The 23,229-nt window shown below is 39.9% G+C and overlaps 1 protein-coding gene across 1 annotated transcript in view; it reads right to left on the bottom strand.

Moving 5' to 3' along the window:
* The window catches only part of LOC117415146 (branched-chain-amino-acid aminotransferase, cytosolic-like), a 30,238-nt gene that overhangs the window by 2,184 nt on the left and 4,825 nt on the right, over positions 1-23,229 (bottom strand). Inside the window, exons 3-10 of the mRNA XM_034025134.3 lie at positions 22,096-22,296; positions 21,844-21,954; positions 18,523-18,642; positions 17,175-17,332; positions 16,505-16,647; positions 14,239-14,324; positions 1,928-2,068; positions 637-711 (exon numbers count right to left, since the gene is read on the bottom strand). Coding sequence (XP_033881025.1) covers positions 637-711; positions 1,928-2,068; positions 14,239-14,324; positions 16,505-16,647; positions 17,175-17,332; positions 18,523-18,642; positions 21,844-21,954; positions 22,096-22,296 — 1,035 coding nt within the window. The remainder of the gene's footprint in view (positions 1-636; positions 712-1,927; positions 2,069-14,238; positions 14,325-16,504; positions 16,648-17,174; positions 17,333-18,522; positions 18,643-21,843; positions 21,955-22,095; positions 22,297-23,229) is intronic.

The following is a 23,229-nucleotide window of genomic DNA, read 5'->3' as shown; positions in this document are numbered from 1 at the left end:
CTGTGGCAATGGTCTGATGCTGTCCCATATAGTTATTGAAACAAGTCTTTGCGGTCTTGTTTGTTGTATTGTAAAGATTGTTTTAACTGTTTCATCAATACCAGTGGGTAGAAATGTTACTATGTAGACAACTATTTTTCACCACCTTTGAACGAAGCTAGATGACTTCTGGAGCTGATGAAAGCATTTTGTTAATTTCCATCAGGGGCAGACCAAGATCAAACTCAATTAGAATTGCGGGCTGCCATAAATCGGTCACTCCAACTCTTAAGTATGTTACAAATACAAAGGATGGTAGTAATCATATTGTGAGGGATTGGAGGTAGCTGAAATGGGAATACAGAAAAAACACACAAGCCCTGAGATGTGTATGGATACAGATTGGACTGTAGACTGCAAGTGAAACCGGTGGCAGTCCAAGTTTTATATTGGAATGAAATGAAAGTTAGTTTTTCTGGGTGCTTTTAATGGTGCAGATGAATGTGTCATTATTATATATATATATATATATATATATATATATATATATATATATATATATATATATATATATATATATATATTCAGTAAAATATAAACACAAAAAATGAATTAAACAAAAACAGGGAACACAACTGTTGTCCTTGAAGCTCTTACTTGGATGTCAGTGAGCTGCTTCAGTATTCTTGCAGTTAACTTTGGTCCATTATCCATAGTTGGGATATGCAAATTCTTAAGAATAAAAAAAAAGTTAAACAACAATTAAAACAATTGCTGGAAATATGCCTTCTGTAAAGAGCAAACAAGCAGCTTGATTGACTGGCTAAGGGCTCAAACAGATTATCTGTGTTGCTGGGAAGTGGTGTTTTGGGGGAAAATACATTTCTGGAATAAACAAACCAGCTTGATTTTAATTATATTTTATACAGCAACATGACACTGCTCTTCTATTGTTTTCTATGGAGGTCAATCATTCTGCTGTTACTCAATGCAATGCAAATAAAGCACTACATAGATGATTCTAATGTGGCCTGTTCTAAAACGACTGCTTACTGATGAAACACTTCATACAGACGCTCAACCCCTGCTCTCAGAAAGTGAACTCTTTCAGTGTACAAAGATTATTTAAAAGAAAACTTTAAAAAGCTGCAGTATAACAGTGATAATGGCATTGCTGTTGCATGCTCCTCGATAATAATGCAACTCGAGTCAATAAAGCCTAAGGCATGCAACAGCAATGCTGTATCCCTTATTAACACATCAAGGATTTAGCTCTGTTAATTGTAAAATGTATATTTTCATATATTTATTAATACATTTAACTTTATATATATTCATAAATATGTATATATTGCTAGTAATACTATGTTATGCATTAACATATTTTAAGATATTATTCAGATAATAGATTATGTAAAGTGCAAAAATTATTTAATTGAATACCCAATGTTCCTAATTATACTGTGCTTTGCAGATTCTTGATTGCGTGCTTCTATTTTAATGTACTTTCCTAATGCCAATGTAGCATGTGATGAGTTGTTAGACCTATTCCCAAAAACCTTGATTCCAGCTGCTGTTGATTGTTTTGGGTTGTAAATCTAGTAGAGAGCAGTTGTGCTTGTTGGTGATAACGCTTTGGAAGCTGACAGCAGCCAACACATATCTATATGCATAACAGCTGCTTACTGTTACACAGATTTGAGATTCTCTACAATCACTATACTGCTACAATACTGATTTCATACTAAGTATTTTTATAGAGATTATGGTTTCTGGTAATAAACATCATAATGTTAATAGGTGAAAAACAGATTTGGGATTGATTCATGCCCTCTGTTGGTTTTAGGAAGGGGGGGCGGGGGGGGTGGGGGGGGGGGGTTCTGAATCTGTGCTTTCCCTCAGGTACTAATATTTGTTCAAAGTAGCTATTGTCAGAGCTGTATCTTACATCTCCCTTGTATAATATGCATCCCACTGGGCACACAATACAGGCAGTTCCTGCTCCGAACATCTCTTTCACCCGGTTTTCTTTCAAAGCAGCTGTCAGGTCCCCCATGGTCAGATAGCGCTCAGTTACTTTAAATTCACCCTGCAGAGGAACAGTAAAAAAAACATACAGATTGTATTCTGCATGCAATATATTCCTTAACAGTGACAGCCACAAACTGTATTATTCAGTTGAGTGTCAGTGTGCTCATGGTGCAAGTTCTGGTATCAAATGTATATTTCTATTCATTTTCACAATAGGAGATTTTCCTTGGTTTAAAATACTCTTGCTGAGAAGCTAAATTATTCATGTTGCTTGTTTAATGACCTGTAACACCACGGTGCCACACTATGTACTTGGTTAAAAAGAGGAGTTATTACTATGTAAATTTGTGCAAAATAAACATTTCTCCTCAATTTTGGATTAATCGAATTCAATAATACCAATATATGAATATGTCTCCTGCTAAACGTTCCCAATTGTAACATACTAAACACCCTGCAAACATGAATTCATCTTTGTTCTTTAAAGGCAAGGCAGGCATAACTTGGACTCTTTGTGAGGAAATACAGCCTCTCGCGACAAAGGAGGGGTAGCTAGCAACCTTTAGTTCAAGGTTTGACTGGCAGGACTATCAATAGCAATGTTCTCGTCTGCTGCCAAGTCAAACTCTACATCCCCACAGCACTGCAAGACTAGCTAAATCTGGCACCAACGGACCATTCCAGTCCACGCTTCCATTCAAATCAGACCCCGGAAACATACACGTATACATTGTTTTTTTTTGTTGGTGTGCAGAATACAGATTAGCACCACCAATTGTAAGAGGCTGTTAGTGTTGGGATGTTTTTTGCGCAGTAGCAAGCAATGCAGATTAAAACTGATTGTTTAGCCCCAGGCTGTAACAAAACCATGGGCTGGCTCATGGGCTGGCCAGATTGCTATAATATTTTTTCTCATGTAAATAACATTCCCAACATTTCAATATGAATACACTATAACTTAGGAAACATGATTTAATATCTTGGTCAAAATTAGCCAACTCTCAAATGCAGACCAAACAGGGGAGACAAATGGCAGTAACAGGACTTATAATAAATTAATAGTCCATTAACAACTCTGGTTCAATAAATCACTGCAATTGTCACATTACAAGTAGTCCATCCACTTAATTTCAATAATGGTCTACTAGCACCCCAATAATACAATAAAATGTCAAAAATGATATAGATCACGTGACCTGCGGGAACAATGGCGACTTAGAATTTTTTCCCCTTGCCTCCCCTCACTTAATTTGATACTAATAGAGCACCATTGTCAGTTACTTACCTGAAATTCTTGTTGACTGCTGTTTGATACACCTCGTTATGTCATGTACTCCAAAAAACTGACGTATGTCCCAGTTCCGTCCAAGGGGGAAAAAAGCAAATTGGATTCAGAGCTGTCCGCCATTATAGAGGCCTATATGGCCCAAACTCGTTCATACTTCGAGCATTTGATGTCTCGGATTGGAAACACGGGTCTGGAAACCGCTACTAAAATGCAAAAAGAGTTTTTAAACTTCACCATGGAGGTGAAGACCTTCAAGTCAGATCTGGCTTCTATTCGCACAGCAGTGGATAACAACAAGAGAGCTGTGACAGCTTGTGAGACCAGGGTTGACAGGCTCACGTCTAAGAAGGAATAATCTTCATCTGAATAATCTTCATCTGGTCGGCTTGAATGAGGGAGATGAAGGTTTGGATGCCGTGGATTTTCTTAACAAGTTTCTTCCACTAAGGTTCCCGAAGGGCAGGAACATTGAAATAAATCATGCACACCGCATCTATTCAGACCAATCTAAAGCAAGAGATTGTTTTTAACCTCCTGAGATACTCGGGCTATACTACAGGCAGCCAGGAGGGACATTTCTCATTCTGCGCCCAGTGATCTTAAATTCTTCCCAGACTACAGTAATTTCACAGCTCAATGATGCAGTACCTTCTCCCAGGTTATTGCCTCTGCTCACTCTCAAGACATAGAGGCATTCCTCCTTTACCCAGCAAACCTCAAGATCAACCATAACTCTTCGGTTCAGCTCTTTCAGTCTCCTGATGAGGCACGGGCCATTCTGGACTCTCCTAGAATCCCTGGCACTTCCCAGGACCGGACCCTTTCCACTGATGTTCCTGGCGAGATATACTCCAACTAGATGAGAAGGAATGGATCTGCTGCGCAACGTCTCGATCTTGGCTGATCTCTTTCTCTGCCGATCATCTGCCGGCAAAATCGGGGATCATTTGTGCTATTGCTCTTCTTTGGAGGATTGTTCTTTGCTACGATTGTTGTATTTCTGTTGTTCTCTTTTGGACTTATAGCTCCGGACTCAAATCTGACATTAAGGTAACTTTCGCCTTTGTTCAGTAAAATCAAAAACAAAATCGAAAGTAAAAAAGAACAGTAAGCAATTGCTACTAGTGCTGGGCAGACCAGCACGGTATTTGTTTACATGTCAGTTTTGTGTTCGAAATCTGTTTTGGTTAAACCTTTTATTTTGCTCTGTGAGCGTTGTTTTTTTGTTAAAATATTGTATTTATTTTTAATAAAAACACAGCAAGAGAGCGCATTCCACCCGTAGTACCTGTCTTTGTGTTCTGTCAGCTGTCTGGTCTGGGAAAGTCACCCTCAGCTACCCTGTCACAGTGGCATACCTGAAATCTGTTATTTGTGGTAAAAAAAGGGCTTTTTGTGTCAGTTTACACCCCAACTATATTCGACGCAGGTTTCTTTATTCCGCTGACTAAACTGTTGTTGGAGTTATCAGATTTCTCTTTAGTCCTCGGTGCAGATATGAATGCCATAATAATCTTTAGATTATTATTATTTATTTATTAGCAGATGCCCTTATCCAGGACGACTTACAATTGTTACAAGATATCACATTATTTTTACATACAATTACCCATTTATACAGTTGGGTTTTTACTGGAGCAATCTAGGTAAAGTAGCTTGCCCAAGGGTACAGCAGCAGTGTACCCCACCTGTGACTGAACCCACGACCCTCCGGTCAAGAGTCCAGAGCCCTAACCACTACTCCACACTGCTGCTCTACATCAAAAGAATCGAGCTCACAGCATTTAGCTTCCTCTGCATTGCATAAGCTTGTGTCAGGCACAGGTGCTGTAGATATTTGGCATGGGTTTAATCCTTCTCATCGAGACACAAATCATTTTCTAGGATTGATTTTATCTTCGCAACAAAATCTCTATTTTCTGAAGTACATAATCCAAAGATCTTGCCCATTACACTGTCTGACCACTATTCAAATTTTTGTAGGTTTGTGTTGTCTGATACCCTGACTCGTGCTCCTAGATGGCGCTTCAACATTACACTATTACGAAACAAATCTTAATGCTCAAACACATTCAACAAATTGCTTTATCTGAAGCCAATGCGCTCAAACTCAATCTTATCAGAAAGGAGTTTAATCTATTGCTCAATCAACATGCTGAATTCCTCATTTACAGAACAAGACAAAACTTATTTTAATGGGAGTAGAGCTTCTCACTTGCTTGTTCTGAGATTGCATACAAATGAGCATTTCACAGACATTTTATCTGTTAAATCATCACAGGGAGATAGCTTGTTGGATCCTTCCCAAATAAGCTCTGCATTCCGCTCCTTTTATTCTAAGCTTTAGGGTTAGGATAGCTGCTATGATAAGGACAACTGTATGCGTTTCCTTTAAGACCTTCGGTTACAAAGCCTTTCGGCTACTGAGTCTACAGTGCTGGGGACTCCAATCTCTCTGGTTGAACTGAAGGAGGCGCATCAGAGTATGAGCAAAGGCAAATCTCTGGATATTGACGGCATACCACCTGAATTTTTTCTAACCACCTGCACCCAGCTGGGTCCCCTTTTGCTGGACATGATACAAACTGCTATTGAGAAAGGCTCCTTTCATAGAGATGTGAACACTGCTGTCATTTCTCTATTGTTAAAAAAAGATAAAGATCCTATTCTCTTCGTGAGTTATCGGCACTTGTCACTAATTTATCACGACCAAACAGGGTTCATCAAGACCCGTCTGGCATCTGATAATGTCCGCCATTTACTCCACATTATACAAGCTACTGCTGACAGTGATGCTCCCTGTGCTGTTTTTTCACTAGATGCCGAGCTAGCTTTCAATCGTTTGGAATGGGATTATCTCTGGTCAGTACTAGATCATTTGGGTTTGGGTTCAGAATTTACTAGTATGATTTAAAGTTTTATATGCTAAGCCATCAGCGATGGTGCTAACAGGGAATAAATGCTCTTCTCAATTCGCCATTTCTGGGGGAATGCGTCAGGGCTGTCCACTTTCCCCTATCCTGTTCATTAGAGCCACTCGCCCAAGCCGTCCGCCAGTCAGCTCTCTCTGATCCCATCACTGTTAACTCTACTCAACATCATATTTCGCTTTATGCGGACAAAGTTTTATTATTTGTTAATGTTCCCTGCTCACTTCCTCATCTATTGGGTATGTTTTATCTTTAGTTCATTATCAGGATATAAAATTAATTGGTCTAAATCTGCTCTCATGCCTCTAAACTTTGCAGTGGGGGGTAACCCTGCCCTCTAATATTCCGGTGGTTAAACATTTCAAATATCTTGGCATAGATATTTATCCATCTTTACATTCCGCAATATCAAACCAATTTTAACAACATTTTTAATCAGGTGCAGACTGATTTAGACAGATGGTCACATCTCCCTAATTAGTTTCAGGCCCGCATTTCCATAATTAAAATGAATGTACTCCCCCGCATCAATTTTTTTAGTTCCATGCTCTCTCTTTCTCCCCCTGCTAGATACTGGGATAAACTACATTCTCTGATATCCAAGGCGCCCACGTATTACATTCTCCACACTACAGCGTGAGAAATCTTCAGGATGCTCTTCTCTTCCAAATTTTAATTGTATTTCTGGTCTTCTGTATCGCGTCCGCTCATTGTTTGGTTTGATCCTACGGCTTCTGTCTCATGGCGACAGCTAGAAGAAAAGCTAGTATCTCCATATAGATTACAAGACTTAATCTGCTCAAATATCTCTTTTAAGCACTGCAAATTACGCTTTGGTGCCATAATTACAGTTAATCACAATCTGGCGCTCACTGGAAAATCCCAATTAAATGGCATTCTCATTCGCCTATATTTCATAATTTTACATTCCTATCAGGAGGTCGTCCCTTCTCTTTTCCACTTTGAAGGGATAGGGGAGTACACATTCTTGCTGATATCTCTGACGCTGGTTGTCTTCGCACGTTCCAGGATTTACAATTGTTATACAATCTACTGTTTTTAGCCAGGGACAGAGGCAGATTAGATAAATTCCTGCTTCTAGTAATTTTAACTAACTACATTTGGTGACATTGTAAGGTGGTGTTTGAATTGGCTGAGTTAGTGTGTGAGTAGTACCAGGTGAGTGGCTAAATTGATTAGCAGTTAATTTTGCTATTTGATTGGTTTCCACACAGTTTAGTTGGTTCTTTTGCCAAGCAGATGTAACATTTAATCAAGCAGCTTATTTTGGCGCCAGCACGAAGAGCCAGCAAACAGAAGAGCCTCAACAAAAGAGCCGGGAGTCTAGCTGTGGGAGTCTAGCAAGGGGAGGCCTGCGCTGAGACGCTGTTCGACTAGATTCGAACCTAACGGGCCTCTAGAAGAAGCTATCTACTAGTCAGGTCTGTACCCTCCACCCTACTGCTCCTACTGTGCCTTTTGTCTTGCTTGTCCTGCTATGACTGTCTCTCACAACCCTGTTCTGTCCTCCCGTCCTCGTACTCTGCCCTCCCTCCGCTGCTGCTCCTCCAACCCCTCTAACCTCATTTCTCTGCCTCTCCCCCCCTCCCGCACACTCTCTGGTGCACTCTGGAACTGTCACTCTTCTGCTAACAAAGCTGATTTCATCTCTGCCTTTGCCTCCCACCTCTCGCTCGATTTCCTTGCTCTCACTGAAACCTGGCTGTCCCCTGATAACACTGTTACTCCTGCTGCCCTGTCCTCTCTCTACGTCTTGTCCCATACCCCGCGTCTCACTGGACGGGGAGGTGGGACAGGTCTTCTCCTCTCTCCCTCCTTACTCTTTTCTGTCCCCTCCGATCTCACCTCACTCTCTGTCAATACCTTTGAATTTCATGCAGTCCAACTAACCTCTCCCTGTCAACTCCTGCTCATTGTCCTGTACCGCCCCCCTGGGCCTCTCACTCACTTTCTGGATGAACTCGACTATCTACTCTCCTCCCTCCCCTCTCTGTCTACCCCGACTGTCCTGTTGGGTGACTTCAACATCCATCTCTCCAACCCCAGCCACTCTGCTGGATTCCTCCCTCTCCTTCACTCCTTCGACTTCTGTCTCTCTCCGTCCCCTCCTACCCACAAAGCTGGCCGTTAACTGGACCTCACCTTCTCCAGGGCCTGCTGCCCCTCCACCCTCTCTGTCACCCCCCTGGACCTCTCTGATCACTATTTCATCTCTTTTTCTCTGTCTCTCTCCCCTCTCCCTGCTCCTCCTACCCCCACTATCACCTCTCGCCGTAACCTCCGCTCTCTCTCCCCCTCTGTCCTTGCCTCCACTGCTCTCTCTCACCTCCCTCCTATCGACTCCTTTTCACAACTCTCCGTAGACTCTGCTACCTCCACCCTCTTCTCCTCACTCACCTCCTCCCTCGACTCCCTCTGTCCCCTCACCTCCCGACCTGCTCGCCCCTCCCCTCCCCTCCCCATCCCTGGCTCTCCTCTGCTCTCTGCTCGGCAAGAATCACACTGCGATCTGCTGAAAAGAAATGGAAGAGAACCAAACTCCCTGCTGCCCTAGACCTTTACCGCACTCTCCTCTCCTCCTTCTCCTCTACTCTCTCCTCTGCTAAATGTGCTTATTTCCAATCTGTAATCCAAGCCTCCACTAACAACCCACGTAAACTATTCTCTACCTTCTCCTCCCTCCTAAACCCTCCCCCCTCCTCCTCCCTCCTCTATCTCCCCTGATGACTTTGCCTCCTTCTTCTCTTCTAAAATCTCAGATATCCGCAAACTCTTTAACACCTCTCCCTCCCCCGCAACCCCTCCTGCTCCAACCCCTACACCCACTACATCCCCTACTAACTCGCCCTCCTTCTCCACCTTCTTGCCCCTCTCAGACTCTGACCTCTCCTCCCTGCTCCAGGGTCACAAACCCACCACGTGTGCCTTGGACCCCCTCCCCACTCACCTCTTTCAAGCTGCTGCTCCTGATCTACTCCCCTTCATCTCCTCCCTCCTCAACACCTCTCTACTTTCTGGTATCTTTCCCTCTGCCTTCAAAAAAGCCTCTATCACTCCCCTCCTCAAAAAACCTACCCTCGACCCCACCTCCCTCCAGAGCTACCGTCCTGTCTCCCTCCTACCCTTCCTCTCCAAAACCCTTGAGCGGACTGTACACCGCCAGCTCTCTGCTTTCCTGTCCAACCACTCTCTGCTTGACCCTCTCCAATCTGGCTTCCGCTCTGCTCACTCCACTGAAACCGCCCTCCTGTCTGTCACCAACTCACTTAAGCGTGCCCGAGCTGCCTCTCTCTCCTCTGTCCTAATTCTCCTCGACCTCTCTGCTGCCTTTGACACTGTTGATCACTCTATTCTACTATCATCTCTTGCTGACCTGGGGATCTCTGGCACTGCTCTGGCCTGGTTCTCCTCCTACCTCTCCAACCGCACTTACCAGGTAACCTGGCGTGGAGCAACCTCCACACCTCACCCTCTCTTAACTGGAGTCCCCCAAGGGTCAGTCTTGGGTCCTCTCCTGTTCTCTCTCTACACCCGCTCCCTGGGCCCCCTCATCGCATCCTATGGTTTCTCATACCATTTCTATGCTGATGATGCTCAGATTTTCCTCTCCTTCCCCACCTCTGACTCCACCATCTCCTCCCGTATCTCTACCTGTCTGTCTGCTATTTCATCATGGATGCACTCGCATCACCTCAAACTCAACCTCTCTAAATCTGACCTCCTTTTCTTTCCCTCCTCCTCCCCCTCCTCTGATCTCTCTATCTCTGTTCCTCTGGAATCTACCACACTCTCTCCCTCTTCCTCAGCTAAGAACCTTGGAGTCACCCTGGACCCCTGCCTCTCTTATTCCCAGCACATCTCCACTCTGGCACGCACTTGCCGATTCTTCCTGAGCAACATCCGAAGAATCCTACCCTTCCTCACAAACTATGCTACCCAGCTCCTGGTCCAGGCCCTGGTACTCTCCCGCCTAGACTACTGCAACTCCCTCCTGGCTGGCCTCCCTGCGTCCGCCACCCGTCCGCTCCAGCTCATCCAGAACTCTGCTGCCCGCCTGGTGTTTTCTCTGCCTCGCTTCGCCCACGCTACTCCACTACTCCGCTCGCTCCACTGGCTCCCGATCACCGCTCGCATCCAGTTCAAGACTCTTGTACTCGCCTACAGATGCCTTGACCAGACTGCACTCAGCTACCTCCAGACCCTCATCTCTCCCTACACCCCCACTCGACCTCTCCGCTCCGCCTGCACTAGAAGACTAGCTCTACCTCCGCTACGCTCCCCTGCCTCCAGAGCCCGCTCCTTCTCCACCCTTGCTCCGCAGTGGTGGAATGACCTTCCTACAGATGTCAGGACTGCCCAGTCCCTGACCACATTCCGGCGCCTCCTTAAGACTCACCTCTTCAAACAGCACCTGTAGAACTCCTCTGTTTGTATCCTGGGACACTATCACCCTTCATGTAAATGTGCTTTATTTTGCTCTTATCTGCCCCTATTTTACTGCATTTAATCCTGTACTTCAGAATACTGTAATCTGCCAAGTGTTTAACCTGCAGTACTTTGTATTTAATCATATCCTGATGTAACTATCACTATTTAATCTTACCCTGATGTAACTATCACTATTATCTGCTGTATTATTGAATTGTGGTTTGTCACACTTATACTTTGCTTGAACAAAAGTTATTGTATTTCTTGCTCTTATTGTATTACCTGTATTGTAACACTTGAAATGTATTTGCTTACGACTGTAAGTCGCCCTGGATAAGGGCGTCTGCTAAGAAATAAATAATAATATATATATATTTTTTTACGTTTGGCTTCACTCAGCGATGCATGCCTACAGGGTACCCTGGGGGACTATATTACCATTGCATAGCAGATTAGATACATGGGGTAGAACTAAAGGACTGGTTTCATCGCTATATATTTACTTTCTAAAAGCCTTGTATAAACCTTTAGCTGCTAACACTATTTGGAATAGCGATTTAGCTTCCAAGAACCCTAAGGGTAGAATTCTAAAATTCTAATTCTAATTTTTTTTTTTTTTTTTTTAAGGTGTTTCTTGTACTCTTCTGTTGTTACCCAATAAAAACATTTAGTCACATTATTTCTTAGCAGACGCCCTTATCCAGGGCGACTTACAATTGTTATAAGCTATCCCATTATTTTTACATACAATTACCCATTTATACAGTTTTTTTTTTTTTTTTTACTAGAGCAATCTAGGTAAAGTACCTTGCTCAAGGGTACTGCACAATAATACACCTCTCTCAATATGGAACTGGCTGGTGAGAGCCAACAGAGGGCTGATGCATCCTGTAGCTTTCATGCTGTGACTGCTGTGTCTACTTTTTATAAAAAGAAAAAACTGAAAAGTCTCAATTGAAGGTGGTGCAGAATATATTATGTTTTGAACGTTAAATAACATTTTGAAACAGATCTGTGAACAAATAAGCTATTGACATGTGTTTCACTCTCCACAGGCCTCAGACCATGTTCAGAGGTTGGACACAGAAGCCTGTTGGGTATAGCTAGCTTACAATTCACTGTACACCAGTTTTCCTCAGTTTAGGCTGACTGTGATTAGCACAACTGGCAGCAATCTATTTCACATCCCTTCATGTACACTTGTGTGCCTTGGTAAGGTTATCCACAGACCCTCAGGCACCAATTAAGCCAAAGCTTGCATGATACATGGAAGAGTTACAGAATGTATAAGCAACTTAAGAGAGACTAGGGGGGTGAACTATGCATCACCAACAACTGCTCCTGCTGCAGAGTCACTTCCAATAGGACCTTGTTTGTTTTACGTCTCATTCGAAGGACGGAGCACAAGGAGGTTAAGTGACTTGCTCAGGGTTAGGGTGAGTCAGTCAGTCACTGAGTTGGGATTTGAACCGGGAGCCTCCTGGTAACAAAGTCCCTTTCTTTAACCACTGGACCACCGAGCCCCCTTTTACATCCGACTCAGGGCCAGCTAGGGAGTTGATTGCGGTGAGGTGTCATTTATCTAAAGGTCGCTTAGAAAATACCAGCTCCGTTATCTACAGGCAGTGAACACTGCAGAGGGTATTAACGCTGTTTGAAAACAAATAGACATTTTTTTTTTAAATTCATTTTTAGGTTAGGTTTTGGGCCAGATCGCTTAGGCTTGCATGAAATGTATGTCTCAGTTTTTAAAGCGAGTTATTTCAAAGGCAGTATTTTAAGAGTGGGGTAGCAGAATTGTGTGACTGACAATGACAGCCTCAATTAGAAAAAAGACTGTGATAATGACCACTCTACCTGGAATCTGACTTGGCCCTTTAAGGAACCAGGGACACTCCCACAAATAAAATGATGCCAACTTCCTTACAGTTGCAATGAGGTGCAGGAAACAGCTACGGGGCTTAAAATGTACTGACAAGCCGGATCCGGTCGTCCAAATGGTCCGTTTCCTCCTCGTGATACTCGAGTCGCTCTCATATATTTTAAGAAGAAACCATTTGAACGACAAGCGCTCAAGCCCATTGTGTAGTTTCAGCAATCTTTTGAGGTTCATAATATTTATTGTTGTTGTGGTTCTATTCATAATGATCGGCAAACCAGTTTAGTCACTTAAATGACATTTGCACACTTAACAGGTTACCAGGTGTCTGTATTGATAACACTGCAGAGATGTTTGTGATTCTTGCCTTAGAGTTCGGGAGCTGGTATTTATTTATTTATTTATTTAAAAGAATGGTAATTCATGGTTGATTAATACACACCCTGTACTTTCATTCCCGTTCGCGTGCTGGAAAACTAGCAGAACAAGATACACAGTGAATGATACAGAACTCCAGCATTGTTTGAAGGTGGTCAATTTGTAAGTCTCTCCTTTTTTATTTTAATTCTTAGTGTTAGTGTAACTTTGTAGTGTTAATTCATGAAACTTTCAATAAATCACAAAATCAGGAGTTGGGACTAGGAACAGAACTCTCTCCTGTTTCTTTCTTTTTAAAGTAAGTTTACTTTACAAGTCAGTAAAAACATAAATCACAATACAATGACAATTTGTTTTTTGAGGGGCGCAGCGACAAAACCTGAAAGCACTTCATGTTAATAAAAATCTTGATGGGTTTGTATGATGTTGAATTCATTAAATACTAAAGATTAATCCCATTGTGCTCTGTGTGATTATATATAATTTTTTATTTTTATATAAATTTAATCCAATTGAGATGGCTTTACCATTACTACTGATTTTATTGTATTTTATTACTGCTCTTATCTGTAATGTGATATTTTGTAACCACTGTAAGTCGCCCTGGATAAGGGCATCTGCTAATAAATAAATAAATATGGGTCAGGTGTTGCTGATGATCCCACGGCTGACAACAACCCCTTATCAATGCCCACACTTACTGGGATGTTTACCTCTGTTTGCTTATTTTTATTCTTCTGTTAGCGTTGAAAACATAAGGCTTATTCAGATTAAAACAAATTAGCAAATTGGTAATTTACACCAATGGACTAAGATGACCTGACATTACTGTTCATGTCAAAACTGGAACAGCAACAGCACATGCATCACCTCTAGACAACAGAAGAATTGCAGGTGTAGTGAATGACTAAAAATTGTGCTGCAAAGTTCATTTGTGATGGTAACATTAATCTTATTAACATAAATGACACTGCAAAGTAAATATGCAGTTCTCTTTAGTATAGACACTTAACTGCAAGTGTTCTTGCTGTGTTTTTGTTTTCTCTATCCTTTTATTACTCGATGACTCATTCTCTGCTGCCTGAGCTGTTACACTGTGTGACTTTGTATTATATACCGCAGTTAGATCTTTCAAAAATCAACTGAAAAAGAGCCCAAACTGAAAAAGAGCCCAAAGTGAGCCACAGACTTATCATCACATTGTCCAAACACTAGGCCTGCTTGGCTCCTCAAATAACAGGCACAAAACCTTTGCTCTAATATTCATAGAAGCGCTCACTAAAGACTACAAATTGAATACTTACCCAGTTATGGGCAATATCTATAATGCTCTGTCTGGTAACGCCTGGTAGAATGACACCATCTAAAGGTGGTGTGGCCAATTCTTCCTCTGCAACAAATCAAATATATAAATACAGTTATTATTATCTGTTTATTTAGCAGACGCCTTTATCCAAGGCAACTTACAGAGACTAGGGTGTGTGAACTATGCATCAGCTGCACAGTCACTTACAATTACGTCTCACCCAAAAGACAGAGCACAAGGAGGTTAAGTGACTTGCTCAGGATCACACAAGTTAGTGGCTGAGGTGGGATTTGAACCGGGGACCTCCTGGTTACAAGCCCATTTCTTTAACCACTGGACCACACAGCCTCCTCTCTATATATAATATATATCGTTTACTACCTTAATTACATGCAACATAACACAAATACTGTGTACTCAAAGCTGCAAGGGTGTCTATGTTATTGTATTGCTTGACTAAAAAGTGTAGTGCTGGAAAGTAGCTAGTAAATCCATGCCAGATAATCAAAGGGATTATCTTTTTGAATGATAGCAATTTTTTCAGTCTCCCAAAAAACTTAATGCAACACAAAAACGAGCATCCATGAATCTCAGCATAAAATGCAAACCAGCAGAAGCACAGTATACGAGACTGCACTAATTAAATAAGCATAGCTATTGATTCTGATTCTCTGCATTTGAAAATAATTGGCAACTTGTATGTTTTTAAAATATATATGCATGGCTTTGAACTGTTTAGAGTCTAACTCATGTTTATCACTATTCCATTGGGGTTTAGGTAACAGGCAAGGAATTCATACTTTTCTTTGTAAGAAATGCCTTTTCCATTCAATGAATATTTCCCATGGCCGTGCAAAATGAAATGTATAAGCAGCAATTTATTTCTCACGACCATTATCCATTGCCAGAAGCTGTAGATATCATTAAACTTTGCAGTTCGATAAAATCTGATGAAACTTTTATTTTACCTTTCTATATATGAGCAGAATACAGTGGTGTGAATAAGGCCGGCCTCAAGGCAAGGCGAGCGAGGCGGTTGCCTAGGACCCCCTAGGACTGCCGTGAGATTTAATGTGTTCGTTACATGCGTATAAAACACTCAGGGGTGCAAATTTGATTTAGCTCATAAAAATCTGGCGCCAGTAGACATGTTTACATTTTTTAATTTAATTTTTTTGTATTTTGTATTCCTTAACAACCATAGAGGCTGATAGTTTCTCATTGGGTCTGGACTACTCACATGACTTGCCCACACTCATCCACATACACAGGAGAGAAAGTTATTGCAAGTTGTGTGGTAAAGTGGTAGCAAACATGTTGCAGTGCACTTTTACAGTTATCAATTACATTTTGTTCAGCAAATCAAAAAGCTACGTGGGCAAAAGTAGACTAAACAGGTAACAATACATTGTAAAATAATGTTTTGTGTTCGCAGGCCTCTTACTTACTGTGAATGTTAAGCTTTGCTAGTTTATAAACACCTGTTGTTTGATTAAAAAAATAATCATGCATTGGTTAGAGGCCATGCACAGTCTAAGGCCGGTCTTGTGTGTGAAACTGTCTGGCTCACAGTTTTTGAACTGTAATAAAAAATATATATATGTTTATTACTTTATTAAATACTTTATTACACAGATCAAAACTGTGAGGTATCAAATACTTAATAAAGTGAATTTAAAGAAAAGAGAAGGAGAGGGTGTGCATTTAACATCAAAACATTTAAAAAAAAATCTTATTCTTCTCAGTGATTATAAATAAACATACTTAACATGAAATAAAGGTTTGTGCAATGTTGTTTGTTCTGTGGTCACCATGAAAATCATTTGGTTTTATTGTTAATTCAATATGTAAAAATAATTGAAATGCAACGTTAACGATAAACTGCTGCATCCTGGTACCGGTGCTTTAGGTCATACTCTGATTGCAGCTACACTACTGGAATTAGTTTGAAGGTTAAAGTGATTAGTTACCAGGAAGCAGCAGCAACTTTCTATTTAGAGATATTTGCATACTGACCAAATTGAAGCAAAAAGAAAACCCCAAAGAAAATGGATGGCACTTCCTAATGTTACTTTACATAATCCAGTATCATTGTTAATTGTTGTCTGTGAAACCAGCCTTATTGTCTGCTTTATTTAAATGAGGTATCACTCTTTATGTTTTGACAAATTAGGACAGGTATACTTTTAAACTCTTTTAATGAACACATTTACCTGGTCTCCTGTTTACCGCAAGTCATTTGGAATCGTTTTAATATAAATTACCTCCATTTTCGTTAATCCAATACAGAAACAGGTTCATGGTTCCCACTTCAGTTATTTGATGGTTGTCTCCATAAAGCCAGAGAACCTGTTGACATCCCATTTCCAAGGCTTCATATTGGGCATATATTGATGCACCGTAATTCCTTCAGAGAATAAAAACGATATAACAACATTTTAAAAAGCTTCATGGTAAGAGGCAGGTTTGAGCTATTATATAAATACACCCGGGCTGAATTCATGGAAAGTGTGTACTGAGTCTTACATGAATAAAACAAGGCTGTCTTCCTGTGTAAAACTGTATCACGTGGTAAGTATTGCCATTGGAATCACCAGAAGCAACAACACAATTAGAAATATCTTGTGCTCAGAGACAAGTAATGTGAACCCAAATGAATCCATATTATGCTCTGCATTCAGGTAAACTGTGGTTACGTTTGAGTTTCTTTGATGGATGTCATAAAGCCCCCCAAAAAATGGTTTAATTTCACCAGACAGTTTTTCACTAACTTTTCAGTCAGTTTTACTTAAACGTCTGACAGAGTAATTCTGCAGGAAATGTAAGGGTCACATGAATTTGAAATATCATCATGTTTCATTAATCTACTTCTATCCATTCTGACTCCACTACAACTGACGGCTACGTAATTCTCAGGCATCAGTCACACATTACCCTCCCATTTTGCAGTCTCCTGTTCCACCTCTCCAGGCTCGGGTGTATTTTGGATCAGCCCACAGTGACAAAAAACTCCTGGTAGAGAAGTAAGACCCCACAGGACTGAGGATCACATACAGCAAGGCTTGAGAAGGCTTCTTAATACCCAGGGAAGGCTTCATTGGATATTAAAAAAATAAATAAATTGTTATGCACAGCGAATAGACAATCTACATGTAGTCACATTTTAGAAAGCCTCAGTTGAAGCCACATGTGAAAGACAATGTAATGTCAAGTATAAAGTTAAGTGGTTTATTAGGTAGGCACAGAACTGTATTTAATCCCACAGACTTGCATTATCCTGTAGAACCTTATATTTTTTAAGTTGGGCTTATCAAGTGCTTGTACTGATAGCTTCACTTGTAACATTCCAAAGTAATTTTGAAGGTAAAATCTCTTAAACATGACTAAAGCATGTTTACCGTATTCCTTCGAATTTAAGACGCCCTCAAATTTAAGACGCAGCCCAAATTTTCCACCCTCAATTTGACGAACAAATAAAACATCAATTAAATATGCATATACAAAGATACAACCTCAATTACGCATATGTTGTTTGTGGCCGTCAGCTATCACACAGAGCATTATAGTTATGTGCTGCTTCTCATTACTCACACCTAATTTGTGAACTGTGGTATTGCTTGGCATGTCGGAAAATACAGGGGTTTGATCAGAATTTCCGATCTGTAGAAATTGTAAAAGCTTCTCTTTTAATTCCTCATGAAGCTAATGACGCTTCTTTAAAATGGCTGCCTGTATGTCATGGATGATTCGAGATCGGGCAGTAATGTTTTGGTTCGTCTCTTCTCGGCAGTAAGTCACGTTGCTGTTTGTATACTTGAGTAGTCCCGTCTTTTGTTGGCAATTTTAATACATGCATCACTATACTGTACTCGAATTTAAGACACAGGCGATTTCTGAGAAGCAAAAAATGGTTCAAAAAGTGTGTCTTAATTTCGAAGGAATACGACAATCCCCACTTGGTACCCTACAGGGTAATGTACCAGGTTTCATTCTATAACAATATAGCCAGTATATCAAGAGCATAATGCTTACAGTGCCTATAAACTGAAACAAAATATTATTTCTGGAATGAAAACTGACTTTTTCAAACTAGAAACCATATTGCCAACCATATTATTGCAAATTTTACTTATATAAAAATAGGTTCAGACAGTACATTTTTGTCAAAAAAATCTAATTTTGAGGGATACCATTAGTGCTGTTGGTATAGTTTTGTCCAAGCTAGTACTCCTGATACTGGTCAAAGTTTGATGTTATCAACATGGAAAGATGGAATCCTCACCTCAGTTCCTATTAAAGTAGGCCGAATGTAAAGGCTAGCACTGCTGGAGTCAGGGACCCAAGCCTTTTCAATTTCGACAAGCTTTTTGATGCACTCGAGCAACTCCTCCTTATCAAAACTCTGAGGGGGGAAATAGTTTTAATGATATGATATAAAGAACAGAGAATATAAGAATATCAGAACAAACATTTTAACATGTATTCGAAGGCAAAAATAAAATGTCCACGTCCGCCAGAAATTACAGCACTTATAGCAAATGGAAATACACATCACAACGCGTTTTTTCTTGCGCCTATTCATAAATCGACCTCTGTAGAGGATATTTTCAGAACAGCCTGTATCACAGTTACGAAGAAGCAAGCCACTCTGAGTGTAGAGGTTGTTATGTGGACTGTAATAAGTAAGCTCCAAAACTGTGAGGTTTTTTAAATTCTATATATATATATATATATATATATATATATATATATATATATATATATATATATATATATAACAAAATAATGTTTAACTTAACACTCGATTTGTTTGTTTGACTGTTTCATTTTATACAAGTGTTTTTCTGTTTACCGTTTACAGTCTTGCAATAGCTGGTTTGCTACACTATTATTCCATAACGTTTCATTTTGTTTTTCAATATAATCATGCACAACAGGATTACATTTTTAAAAAATGGTTTATTAGCATGTTCAAAAGCTCAAGGCATTGAACTTACTCTTCAAAAGATGGAACTGTTCAAAACGTGGAATGTAAAAAAAAAACACGTGGAGTCTAGTTTGTACAATCAGCACAGACATGCCACGTCTGTACATGCGTAGTGCTCTTGCCACAGCTGTGATTGTGTTTGTCTCTGTCTCAATTTCTGCAACTCCGTTATCACTTTCACTGTCACTATCAGTAACCTCATTGTGATCAGAATAAGTTTCATCACTGTCTTGGTCTGGTGTATTTTCATGTACAGGCGGGCAGCAGTGTGGAGTAGTGGTTAGGGCTCTGGGCTCTTGACCAGAGGGTTGTGGGTTCAATCCCCAGTGGGGGACACTGCTGTTGTACCCTTGAGCAAGGTACTTTACCTAGATTGCTCCAGTAAAAACCCAACTGTATAAATGGGTAATTGTATGTAAAAATAATGTGATACCTGTATAATGTGAAATAATGTATAATGTGATATCTTGTAACAATTGTAAGTCGCCCTGGATAAGGGCGTCTGCTAAGAAATAAATAATAATAATAATAATGTACAGATTAGTTTTCGGGTAACTCCTGAAAGTACTGCAAGACTTACTGTGCAGTCCTATGTTGTGTTGGTCTATTAATTTTCACTAGACAATAAGGGGTAGATGTACTAAAGTGTTGTTTCTGTTGCAATTGTTGCAAACCACATGCAAACCAGAAGGAAATGTTGTGTGCAATGTACTAAACAAATGCAGCCGCAGTTCTTATTTTGCGCTTAAGCCTTAAATGAATATGGGAGTTCCTGCAGAAATTTGCAAAAACAGGGTGGAGATACAAATGAGGGATCAACAATATTGTAATGAGATGTACTAAAGCTGCTGGTAATTGCAACACTTACAATTGCATCAATTTGTTAAGAACTTTTGAAAGCATGTTTTAAACAGTCGCAATTGTTGCTGGCATTTCCCAGTTCGCTTTTTCTCATGTGTTGCCAGTTGTGCTCAATGTATTTGAGATGAACATTCAAGTACCTAATTTCACTAAAGTCAGGGTGTACTTACAAGCCTTAAACAAATTTCTATGACATTTCTGGTTTTCCGAGTGTGTTGGGAGTAATAGACTGCACACATGTGCCACTAACCCCTCCAGCTCATTCTGAGCATCTGTACAGGACCATGATCTATTGTGTTTTAATTGTCTAGGCTACTAAGTAGACCAAGTTAAAAAATAATAACAATTAAGATAAAATTAAAAAAAACCTAAAATCATTTAGTTTCAATTTAAAATAATATTTTATTCATATTGTACACCGCTGTGTACAATGCAGCAGCATGATTTATTTTGTGTTACCAGTAGGCTAATATACCAAAAAAGTGTGGTAGGTATTCATTTGATTTTACTACTGTACTGTATACTGTATAGGCCTATTGTACAGATTTATATTTTTACATAATGTAATGTGTAGCCTACCCAAAACACATTAGTGTTATTTCAGCGCAATGATTTATATTTAAAATACCGAGAACTGTAAGTGTATGTGTGTGAAATTTTATTGTATTGTTTTTAAACCCAACCTCCTTATGTCGGATCGGAAAAACATGTCCAGTTTAGTGAGGGGCTACTGTATGATTATGAAAAGCCTTTTGGGGGTGAAGGCTGGGGCCCCACTATAGAATCTGATGGGATTAAACTGCCTTTCATTTTATATATATATATATATATATATATATATATATATATATATATATATATATATATATATATATATATATATATAAACAGTATTAAAATAGGTAAAATGAAGACGGAACAGAATGCATTGTACAGATGACGTTTACATTTAACAAAAACTATGTATTCAGATTCTTGCACACTTGCATGTATAGACATTATCCTTCGTGCACCCTCTGCTGCAGCAAACCACAACAACTGCCGCTATTTTGATTGAAAAAAATGTTGCACAACTCTCGCTAGAGATCTCGCTAAGATGACGCAAATAATATCTTAGTACATCTTAGTACATCTACACCCTTAATGTTTTTACAGTTGTTGATAAATAAATCACGTTTGAAAAAGTCTCCTGTTGTAGCGATACAAAACAAACGTGAAGCTTTCGAGGTCAGCAGCTCAATCATGTGATCAATCTCACGTGCACTAAGCCAAAGCCACTGTTTTTACTATGACAGTCAAAATGACAGCTGCGGTAGTTCTAGGTATAACATATTATATCTGCAACCCTGGGTCTACTGATGCGTTGAGATGTTTAATACATATTAATTTAGGAAAAGTAAAAAAAAAGCACAGACGCTACATCTTGAACGAATATCCAAACATTTCTATGTTTGTCCCAGCACTAAAAGAAGTTAACTGTGGTATACAATGGTAAAAGCAGATTAAATTGTAATACAGAAAATACAAGGAAAAAAAACCTGGCTGGATTATGGCACACAATAGCTCATAAGAAAGAGGAGTAGAGTTGCCATGAATAACCGACGGTTAGTTGGAAAGGTTAAAACCAGTGTTATTGGCCAGGAGTCTTTTATACACAAATTTACAGTGAAATGTTAATTCCCAGGGCTATTGCTGTAATGTGATGCAGGTATTCAGAAAAGCAATGGCTTTCTGTTAGGAGAATGTGTTACTTACAGGTAAACCAGCTCTGCAGGCAGACCTCAGCATCCTCTCCATATTATGCAATGGTCGGAAAAGCCGAATGTTGTTATCAACACCACGGTAAGCCTTCAGTCCTTCAAATAACTACAGAGTGCACAAAAAGCTGTATTATAGATAAATGGTAGCTTTAGAGGTACACAGGTTACAATAAAATTAGCTTTATATAATTCAAATAGCTTCATAGCTGCAACTGCGTAAAAATATATTATGCAACTGTATACTCACCTCTACAGCATACTGCAGAGATGAAGATGCTGGGTGCATTGACAGATTCTTAAATGGTCCTATGTGAGGTTTCTGCCATCCATCACTGGCTGACCATTCGATCGTAAGCATGTGGTCTGTAAATGCTGTTCCAAACACTAAATTGGATGGATCTGGCTTCTCCTTGAACATGGACGCCAACTCAATGACAGTCTCTGCAGCCTTGTATGAGAGGACAAGAACCAGACTAAAGGGTTAATATGGGGTAATATAGTCCCATTAATGGGAAAAAGATGACACATTTGCATTTTACATAAAATGTTGGTTTTCCACATGACACCTGCAGCTGCTTTTAACAGCCTTCCTGTGTTCCAGTAGCACAGTCCTTATATACTTGCTGACACTTCTGAAAAAAATAAATATCAATACAGCATAGAGGATGTATAAGAAATTAAGACTTCAGCTATACCAGTAGTATTTAAAGCAATGATGTTGTACATTTAAGCTGCATAAAAACTGCTAAACCATTAAAGTATAGAACAAAATAACTGCTTGGTTTACGAGTAGACATTTTACATTCAAATGTTAGACAATATAGTTATGACAGAACAAAAAGATGCATAAACCTGCCTGCATTTCAGTACTGTAACCTAATATTGATACTTGTTTTGCACAGCATTACTGACTGGACTTTTTGTGGCCCTTGCAGCTCCTGTATAAATACAAGTCTTGTTCCATCCTCTTACACACATTCATGCCAAATTTCTATACTTCTCAGCTGTTCGTAAAGCATTATCCAACCTTTTTTCAACTATGTTCTTTCAGCTGAAACTAACTGACACTAATGCACACTGACTGTGGAGCAGCCATCCCCAAAAACTGACTGGATGTGTTTATTCTGAGGCAAAATTATAAAACATGTCTATTTAAATAATGAACTTTACCTTTAGCAAAAAGCATTGTGCATGAAATTAAAACATGCAGCTTGTCACGTCTTCAGTGGCTGTAAGTGCCACCCTGGACACAAGGCTTACAGCAGATATTAAATAACATCAAAAGGAAGCACACAACTTGTTTAGTGAGGTACTTCCAATGACAAGTCACTATATTAAGATAGCATATGTAATATGTTCATGGGTACTGCTAAGCCAAAAC

The sequence above is a fragment of the Acipenser ruthenus genome, chromosome 7 (assembly GCF_902713425.1).
Source record: "Acipenser ruthenus chromosome 7, fAciRut3.2 maternal haplotype, whole genome shotgun sequence".
In the NCBI taxonomy this organism is placed as follows: Eukaryota; Metazoa; Chordata; class Actinopteri; order Acipenseriformes; family Acipenseridae; genus Acipenser; species Acipenser ruthenus.
This window is presented reverse-complemented; position numbering and strand designations above follow the sequence as displayed.